Genomic DNA, 10,328 nt, shown 5'->3' with positions numbered 1-10,328 from the left:
CCAAGCAGCCTTTTCTTCTCCAGGCTGAATAGCTGCAACTTTCTCAGCCTGTCTTCATACAGGAGATGCTTGAGCCCTTCATGATTTATCAAGGTTAACACCTGAAGGAATCTAAAGATGCTGCCTGTTGATTGTGAATTTTGTGAGAGTTAATGAATAACTAATCCATGAAGAAAAGGCTGTTCATCTGCATAAAAACTTCTTAAGAAGAGAACTAAAAATTACATAACAGAAAAGGAACTGACATGGTGCAGAGAAAGGCTTAAAGACCTTGAAGATAAACACAGGATCTAAATTCTTGCTGTCCTCATTGGAATTAGCCAGAACTTGAATCCTGAGCAGAAGGCTGTGAGTCCATGTGAATATCAGTGCCAAGAAGTACAAATTTTTCACACTAAAGTAGCCCAATTTTGTAAACAAGTGTATAAATTTTGTAAAATTCCAGCTTTTCTTCTGAAAGCATTCCAAAGCTTTGCTAATTCTCTCAAATTTGCTTTTCTCTAGGTTTATATCTACTGATAATGATTTTCTCCTGGCTTCTATCCACAGACTTACCACTTTAAGTTTCTGATAAAATCCTTCTTATTGCACTGTCATGTAATTCCTTGAACAATTCCTTGCTGACCTACAAAACTGCTATATTATTTTTTGAAGGCAAGGGAAGGGGAAAAAGGAAGCTCTTTGACATTTTATAGCATCAGTAAGTGATATTTTTGAACCCACTATCAAAACAACACTTTTAATGAGGAACAGGAGCAAAAGATGTATTTCATGTAAAGTCAATCAAAAGCTAATCAAGTGATAGGAAAGTTAGGGGCGCATTATTGTTGAGATCAACAATTTACACAGCAAACAGCGTAAATTTGCTGGGGTGTGGGTTTGCACTGGGTGTGTCAGCTGGGTACAACATTTTTGTTGGCACAAGAGAGCTTAGCTATCAATAAGATCTGCATGGGAATGCATCTTTATCGTACTTTAGAAATAGAAAGCAAAGTAGCTGGATTCTGTCTATACAGGAGTAGTCCTTCATCATTCTCAATCTTCATATATTCTATGAAAAGATATTATTTATTTCATACATTTTATTTAGTATACTTTTAGCTAATTAGAGTGCTAGTGTCCATACAGTATCTAGTTGTGTTTGATATTCATCTTGCAGGGACTCAGCAGTTCAAAAAGGCTGAATCTCAGTGTCCATACTGCAATCAGAATTGTCCTGCTATTATTTCAGAAAATGAGGAATTATAACATACCGTATATCGAAAGGATTTTTAGGAATGAATTACATCCATCAGAAATTTACACCAGAACAATCCAGAATCTACAAAGTTTAAGGAGTTTTGGTGTAACTGCCTTTCAATGCCAGTGCAAATATATGTAACAAAAGAACCCTGGAAACACTGCATTCCAGAAGTCTCTAACTCAGTTTAGATATCATTAATTTGCTAGAAAATTGAAAGAGTTTTAATCTGAATAGTGCAGAGCTCATAAGTTTTACCTAGCTGATCTAAAAATAAGCCATTTTGTGGGGAGAGGGAAACAGCTGAAAGAACAGGTTGTGTTTTTAAAATGACAGAATAGGAAGTATAGACCCTGTGTTAGGTCAAAAATTCCCTTACCCAAGGGAAAAGATTCTATACACACAAATGAAGAAATCTGTTTCACCCACACATTGAAGCAAAACTATATACTGTAACAGTGAATCTGGCATATATAATGCTAATTATCTGTGTAAGCAATTGCACAGTCAAGAGTTGAGTGAATTTTGTTTCTGGATAAGCAAAACCACAATTTAAAAACAGATCTGACTAGCTAAAGCTGTTATAAATAGACTTCTACATGAGACTCCAAGATGAAAAAAATAGGATCTTTAAGTACTTCTAATGAAAAAAAGCAGTAACTTTGAATTCATGTGATTTAGTCAATATTCCACTGATGTTACACCACTTACTCACTCTTCTGCTGATTCTTGGTCATTTGTTTGACAGTATTAACATCGTGGCTATGAGTTGTCAAAACTGTTAAAAAAAATTAAAAATAAAAAAGAGGAAGCTTAGGAAAATCTGCAGATAAAGCAAAAATACAGGTCAACCAGAAGTGTGGGTATGTGGTTTTTATTGTTAATTTTATATTAGCTGAAAACAAACAAAAAAAAAACCCGGAACTTTTTTGTGTTTCTTTCCAAATTGTCTTTCAGGGAAGGTGAAAGAAAACTGAAGAAAGGTAGTTTACAGCAGTGTTATGATGACCTCTTGTGGTTAAATACTAAACTAATTTTGTTGCATAGTTTCTCGAAAACTTTCGGCATCAAAGGTTAAACTCTCTTCTTAAATCTGAGCAGATCTGTGTTATAAATTCTGCTTAACCTGAATTAACTTCTCCTCCCTAACACACTATAAGAATTTATTAGCTCACTGCTTAAAAAAATTCTTTTAAAAATATCTCAACCTTTGCACTTCACAAACTTAACAGGTGAGAGTATCATGTTTCCTTACATGGTAATTTATTAAAGCCAGTTCACAGCTCTATGTTATTTATTAATATAAAGAACTATAATTTTAAAATTAAAATTTACCTACTAAAAATTTTAAAGAGCTCATATGGTACTAGCCACTCCTTATGGTAAATTAGAACAACAGATATTAAATGTTATATTGGTAGATTAGAACAATAGATACTGAACATATATATTTTATACAGAAATTTAATGCATTAGCTAATTATACCTATCATGTCTATATGAATGCTGTAGCTGTCTCCTTTCATCAATTTGTCTTGTAACAGAAAACAGAGAACTGAGCATTTTCTGATGTTGAACGCAGCCTATTAATCTGGATCATATCATCTGACATTTTACTAGACTTTATCCTGACACTCGAGACTTTAGCCTGACTTTGCAATTTCCTGAAATTATTCAAGATTACACATATTTGATGAAACAAATTTGCTGAGTGATTACACTTCAAGTGATGGTCCTGACAGTATTTATGGATCTTGTGACAGCACTTTCTCACTGGAGGATCACCAGTGGTGGTATTTGCACCTGCCAGACAGTATTCACATGACCCCGAACCTTACTAAATTTAGGATCTATTGCAAGGCCTTTCTGCACTGGCTCTGCTGTCTGAAGGCTTGGAAGCTTGTTGGCAGCATAACCTTGGACCGCCACCAGCGGGATATGTGCCATGTTCTGATATGCTATAATTGCAGCTGGGGGAGGCCTCAACTCAGCTACTGCAAGACATTACTTGTTTATATAACACACACTTTAGAGATGTGGGGGTTAGAACAAAACACTCTTATTAGTGTACACAATGATGAGTCCCTTGTACCATTATCTCTCCTCATTTCTTTTCATTGAAAAAGTTAATATCAGAGGCTGTCAAGTGAAACACGCTAGAATGATGATGACAACACAAAAAAGCAGATTTAAGTTAAAATGTGGTTGTCTTCATATGTCAGTAAGGAAGCACCGACGGTGGTCATGTATCCTGAAAATCTCCCTGATTTTTGAAACATCATCAACAAAATTATTCTAACAGCTTTTTGCACAAGGAGGATCTGAGCACCACTGACATGCAGATTTGAGAGACAAAACCAAACTGTGTGTGGGAGGGAGCTGTTTTATTTCTATTGTCTAATAGGCCTAATCTGTCTTATTCCTTAGCTGGGTTAACTCTGCAGTGCTAAGAACTGACCAAATGAAAACTGTAAGCCTAATTTACAAGGAGTGAACTTCAATACTCTGAATAACATTTGAACTCTCAACTAACTACTGCTTGCATATATGAGCATGTGATTCTTTTTAACAATGTCTAAATGCTGTCATTATTTCCCTGTAGTCAATTACAAAGCATAGCAATAACCAGTCCTAGACAATTTTAACCCTGAAGGAGCAGTTAATATTACTACCCTGGCTCAGCCTGGCCTGCCAGGTGTCTCATGGCCACTTCTTGCCCGCTGGAGGCTCCTGGCCAGCCAGCCAAGAAGCCAGTCATGTAGTGACCTTCTTAAAGGAGGTAACGGGTGGCTGCTTGGGCAGCAAACACCTGGGCACCTCGTGCCTCATTGTATGGCCTGCAAAGCCTTGCTGTGCCAGGAGCAAGGCAGTATAGACAGGAATCACCTGGTGAGTCCTGAGATGTTATCAGCCTCTCAGCTCCCAGGACAAGGCAAAGGTCTTATAGTTACAGCCTTGTCCCTATGGCTGCCAACTCACAACTCTCGCTGCAGCCACATTTCAGCACAAGGGATCAGTAGAAAAGCCGCGCTGCATGTCTTCAGCTGACACAATACACCAAACGTGTTCAGACACTGAAAACTGAGTCTAAGTGTTGAGATGAGGATGGCAGACAGCTGTTGTAGTTTCTGTTGCTGGTGTTAACCCTCCAACTGTGCAGCAGTCTTTAGACACCTCACTGTAACATTCCCAAGCTCCAGTTAACTACATATCTAAATATCACCTCGTGTGTGATAAGACTTTCTCTTCCAGTAAAGCTTGCAGATGTGTTGCATACACTTGTGAATTTAGGAAGAAAAAGAACTTTTTGTGTTGATTTCAGAAGCATAGCCACTTTGAACCACCAGCTTAAGGCACCTAAATCTGAAAGGCAGCAGACTTAACAGTTCATTGTGAAAGTCACTGATATATTTACTGGTTTTGAGTTTAAATTGAATCAAAATCAGGAAGTCTAAAAAGGGTCTAAAATTGCATTACTGAAAACAATCTTTATTTTGTAACAGGGAAAATATTAGTTTTTTACCACATCTTAGTGAATATAACCAGAATATTTTATTGGAACTTGGACAAACCACAGTTTTAAGGTGAGTTCTGGCTACTCACTTTAAAGGCTAATGAAAGTCAAACCCTTCAAGAACTTTTCACCTGTGGGCATGATTTAATGTTCATTGTGATTATTAGAAGGATCTTATAAATCATATACATATTTGTTGATAAAGATGAACAGCAGAAAACTTCCAGCAATCAAAAACATTGAAAAACAAAAGGTATAGAGAGACACAAAAAAACCCATCTAAGTTCCTTGAATAGGCTATGTTCTACCACAGTCCACCATTTTAGTGTAGAAACATTTTTTCAATAGGTAATCCCAGATAACTTCCTGTTTGCAATACATTTAAAAAAATGCAAAAATGTTATCAGGCTTTGTAATATGCTTTCTTGTTATCCTGTCAGTACAGAGCATTCTTGTAAGCAGTGGTTAAATCTTACACTTCCTTATTGTCTTGTCTTTCAACAACAGTAGGTTCATTTTCTGACTCTCCAAGAGGGAGTTGGTTTTGCTGACTGGCTGTTGTGTAAGCATCAAGTATAGTGGAACTATACTAGCAGCAAGAAACAGGAAGAAACCAGTTGGTAAAACACAATCATAGGGGGCAGGAAATCAGTGACTATTTGTCACTCCTTCCAAAGAGGAGAAAAACAGTTGGTGGCAGATCCTCAGTACCATCAAGTATCCAGCAGAGAAATCAAATCTCCTTTTCTCCATGCCAGGATACTCAGAGCTTTACTTCAATGTGGACCATGGCTACTTGGAGGGTCTGGTCCGAGGGTTCAAAGCTGGGATCTTGACAAGCGCGGACTATGTCAATTTAGCACAGTGTGAGACGCTAGAAGGTAAGTCTGCTGGTTTATCTTATTTAGGAACAAATATGACTGCTTAGACCTTTGAAAAAGGGAAGATAAAAGCCTGAATTACTGAAAGCTTACCTGAAAAAAATGGAAATTACCCTGATGTCCTTCGAAGAACTGTTCTCGTATTTAATAGCTTTCCAGAGAAATTACCTAGGATTGCACAGACTGTGATTTGCAAAGCAATCCAGATGACAAGGTTTTCTAGTTTACTGATAAGCTTTGGAAGTCTCATCCATAGAGTTCCTATGGAGACTGGTAACCTTCTCAAAGATTTTAACCATGCTATAAAACTGTACAAGCACAGAAGTTTCATATCATTTAGCTGGATAAAATAGTTCCCAAAATTCCTACTAAAAGCTCACCATTTGGCTCCAAGTTTCTCTAGAAAAGTTATAATTTTAAGTACTTTATTACTTCACAAGTTTTAGGGCAGCGGAGGACATTCTACTTACCAGGAACAGAAAACCTGGTAACAAAGATAAAACTGAACTATTCTCAAGATTGAAGAAAAAGCAAACAAACAAAAATCTTATTTCAAGGTGACTTTGCCACAGGAATAAAGAGAACACACACTAGTTTCCAAAACAGCCTTCTGTGGCCAAGACTGGTCACAGCCTGATGAGGACAGACTTGTACAAAGAATCATATGACAAACCTTTAGTCACTTGGCAGGAAAAAAAATGCCACAGAAAAAAAAAAATCACATTTCTACAGGAATATAAAGTTTCTTTCCCTGACTCCAAAATTAAGGCTATCATTGCACACCGAAATAATGTCTTCACCATGAAGTTTATTAGATTAATTTGAAAAAGGAACAAGAAGAAATAGTAAGCTCACTCTATTTTAAGCATTGGTTGCTTTGTGTATGTAGTAATGGATTTTGGGAAATGAGAAGTTCAGAACCTGACAATTCCCATATACAACAGTTCTGAGCCTGTCTAAACTGTTAATGTAATCACAACATAAGCCTGGGAAGGCTGCTTGCCATTCATCTTGCAGATTAAAACAACTACATTTAAATAGATACATGTAGGTATTTAGCTGTCAGCAGGATAAAGTTCCTCTCATAGTTACACATTGTCAGTACAGTCAATGGGATCTAGAGATTTCAACTGACCAAGTGCCTGTACCTGCTTCAGATGATAAGCTAGGGAGCTGTGTCAGATCTCTATTTCATACAATGGCAGTTTAGACACATAAACACACCTAGACACTTACTCTGAGAACTGAAATCTATTGCTTATGTCAGCTAGACAAAATCAACAGTTTCTGTAGCCTATTTGTACCAGCAGTTGTGCTCTATGAAATGTAAAGACTCTATAGACAGCCTTGATACTGAGTTTAATTGTTCAAGTCAAAAAGTCCTGCTCCATGAGTTCACAGACTTCAGAAAAAGCTAATAGAGCTTCAAACATCTCTAAAAGATGCAAAGGACAGAATAATGGAATTATTAAACCTTGCTCTTACTCCACTTGTTTTTGCAAAGGAGCTCCATAAATTACGTCATCAAAAGCTCCATGAAGAAAAAAACCCTGATAAAATCCTTGTTTCTTCTGAATAATATGAAAATGTACAGGCTTAAATACTTTCTAAACACACAAGAAAAAAGGAAATTTTCCCTCATCCTTCCCAGAAGAATACTTGCACATGCTAAGTTAAGAATAGTTAAGAAAAACTGTCTAAATTTTTAGTCATGCTGTGAGAAAGCTATTTACAACCAGGAAGTAATTTTCAGACATTTCTGAGATCTATAACTTTCTTTTTATTAAGAGCTGCAACAGATGGACAGTTCAAAATAGAGAGATAAAATACTTTTCCAAGTAAGATTTATAGTAGAAATAACAATGACTTTTTTATTTTTGAACCTTCTGCTTTCTAATGTTCATTCAATTTTAGAATGCATTATTTCAGCAACAGAAGCAGCAGCCTTCATCAATCCACCTACATGCACACCTCTACTACCCACTATCACTTCCCTTTTTCTCTGTTTGCTACATCCCTTTCTCCATTGTAATACTTTCTACCTCTTTTAGTCAGCTACCAGATTCCCACCAGCTATCTACCAAATGTATTATTTATAATGAAAATATGAGAAGTATTGGATTTGTACACATACAGGATGCTGTAACACTGAATTTCTACCATAAGCATACAGTGCACCAAAACACAGACCCTTAACTTTAAAGTAAAAAATGGAGCTTTATACATACTATTAAAAGACTCAGCATGTGGATTTGTACTGCAGTACTGCTTATCCAATAGTGCCTTCAGTTCACGTCTTCATATTAAAAGGTAATAAATTTACTCCATTCTGCAGTCTGTCACATAGCACCACACCACAAAAACTGGCCTAAGTTAAAAATATTATAAATATGCTAAAACAAACAAGCAGAAACAAAACCAAAACCACCCCAAGTAACCCATAAATAGAATCAAAAAGATCTTTTAATTTTAAAGTGGTTTTGATATCTCTAGAGGGGAAACCATAATGTCAGTACAGAAGAACCACAAGAAAAACTGTAGGTTAGTGCTTTACATCTGCTTGATCATCACAAAGTGTAACAGTGAGACAGAAAGAAAAAAAGGAGGATGTGAATTGACTTAGGATACCGTCATGTCCTCTCAGTTCAGGGCCACACAGAGAGGAGAAGAGGCCTTCAGCTTAACTTAGACATTCTTGTGGGCTTGTTTGAATTATTATAATTTCCATGGAGCTACCCTGTATGCTGCGATGCTGGCTTGAAACCTCTGCAGCACTGCATGCTACTAGTTTGGCCCTATGTTCTGGGGGAATGGGATCCCCAGAGGAACCCTGCTGTCAGTCTTTGGAGTAGAATATGGGGGTATTAAATTCTTTGCTTGCTTTCTTGTGTGATAGAAAGACTACTGCTTTTTAGATGGGAGGTTTGGTCACAGGACAAGCAGCCCAGCTCTGCTTCCACCAGCACTGCTGAAGTAAGTTCACTTAACTCCCAGAGCCAGAACACACCAGCACATGGTGGCTGAAACAACAGTGTAACTGAAAACATGGTAGTGGGCTATTGAAGTGAGGAGTCAGACAAGACACCACATGCTTGATGCCAAGAGAACAGGTTCACACCTTGTTTAAGTTCTTGCAATACTCCTTCTTCCTGTTCAGCATCATGTTAAATTAGTCTGACTTTGTGCATTAATTCCCTTTAGACAAACTTCAGTTGTGTTTGGTCGCTGTTCAATTGTGGGTAAAATCACGTGACATTATTTTCTACATACGATTTTCCTGCATACAATTGTAGGAGGAAATACATGATGCAGATGGATGACAATAATACTGACAGCTGAAATACAGGAATTTTCTTTCCTACTGATCTCGTGGACATGCCCAGAGTCTTGTGTAGGTCTCCAAGAGCCCTTGAGAAAAGGAGCAGCTACCATCACTAAAAAGTTTTGGTGGACAGGAATATCTAAGTCCCATGTAACGCTCAGGGTTACTACTGCCAGGTCACCATGTCACATTGCTATTACAGGTGTCTAACTGTGTTAAATCCTCAGGTCTTATTATAAATACCAGCAGTAAAGGGCAGACTATAATTTAAGACCAGCAGACTCTCAGCTGCACTGAACTCTGTCATGGGGTGAACTTTGATTGTGACATTCCTGACTGATACTATATGGTATTGGAGCTTGCAGATGACTATTTTCTCCAGGCCATGAGATAGGGTTTAATTTTGTTTCTTACATACAGTATGCATGTTGGTGTTTATTACATCAGTTAGAAGAAATACTTTTATAAAGCAGGCTGTGGAACTGACAGGATCATAAATTGAATGTTCCTGGGCATAGTGTTTCCTCCACAGCTTTTGAGAGCTAGGTAAAGCTATTTAGTGTTACAGCCATTCTTTTTCATGTCTTACATTAGAGCGTGGTTTCTGAAGCCACTCAGTCAACCGAAGAACTGAGGAAGGTAACAGTCTTGTCTACTTTCAGTCAGCAGTTTTGGTTTCTCTTCATCCCATGATGACGTTAAACACACTTTGGAATGGTCAATGCTTGGGACTGATATCTGGGTTCTGTAGTCTGCTTTAGGTACCTGAAAACCTCTGTGTTTGAAATGCATTTACAGACCATGACTTAAGGTAGATATCAATGGCTAGTCTCAAAAGGAATTGAGGAAAGCTGGAATTCAGCTCTCTGCATGTACTAATATAGTATTATTTGATCCCACCATATGCCAAGTATTTTTAATTTCTTTGCAATAAAAAGAGATAGTAAAAATTATCAGTTTTCACAGCAAGTGTAGCTGTGATATAAAAATTAGTGATTTTTTAAAAAGATGATTTGACAAATTTAGGCTTGTTTTGGGGCATAATCCTGCATTTTTATTTATCTCTCAATCTTGCTTACTTTTCTTTCTTTCTTTCCTATATTAAGTAGTTTTCTTTTTCTTTATTATTATTATTTTTTTAATAGTATAAGTTCAGTCTATTGCAGGAAGTTCTAGAGGAATACTAACAAATACTGAGTGCTAGCTGAGTAAGGCTATCACATCCAAGAGTTTATTGACGTGATTTGATATGGGTTTGATGGATGGACTATTTTATGGATAAGGAATTGGCTGAATGGTCACCAATGGGTAGTGGACAATGGCTCTGAGAGACCGGATGGTGGCCAGGGGGGCCGGGCAAGGTTCAGAAGT

At 37.2% G+C, this 10,328-nt stretch overlaps 1 protein-coding gene across 1 annotated transcript in view; it reads left to right on the top strand.

Moving 5' to 3' along the window:
* The first annotated feature begins 5,439 nt into the window (after positions 1–5,439).
* Positions 5,440–10,328, top strand: part of LOC104406385 (V-type proton ATPase subunit d 2) — a 20,552-nt gene continuing 15,663 nt past the window's right edge. Inside the window, exon 1 of the mRNA XM_010015346.1 lies at positions 5,440–5,635. Coding sequence (XP_010013648.1) covers positions 5,506–5,635 — 130 coding nt within the window. The 5' untranslated portion in view covers positions 5,440–5,505. The remainder of the gene's footprint in view (positions 5,636–10,328) is intronic.

The sequence above is a fragment of the Nestor notabilis genome, unplaced genomic scaffold (assembly GCF_000696875.1).
Source record: "Nestor notabilis isolate BGI_N333 unplaced genomic scaffold, ASM69687v1 scaffold28205, whole genome shotgun sequence".
NCBI classification, from domain to species: Eukaryota; Metazoa; Chordata; class Aves; order Psittaciformes; family Psittacidae; genus Nestor; species Nestor notabilis.
Note: the sequence above shows the minus strand (reverse complement) of the source record. Positions and strands in the feature narration are given on the sequence as shown.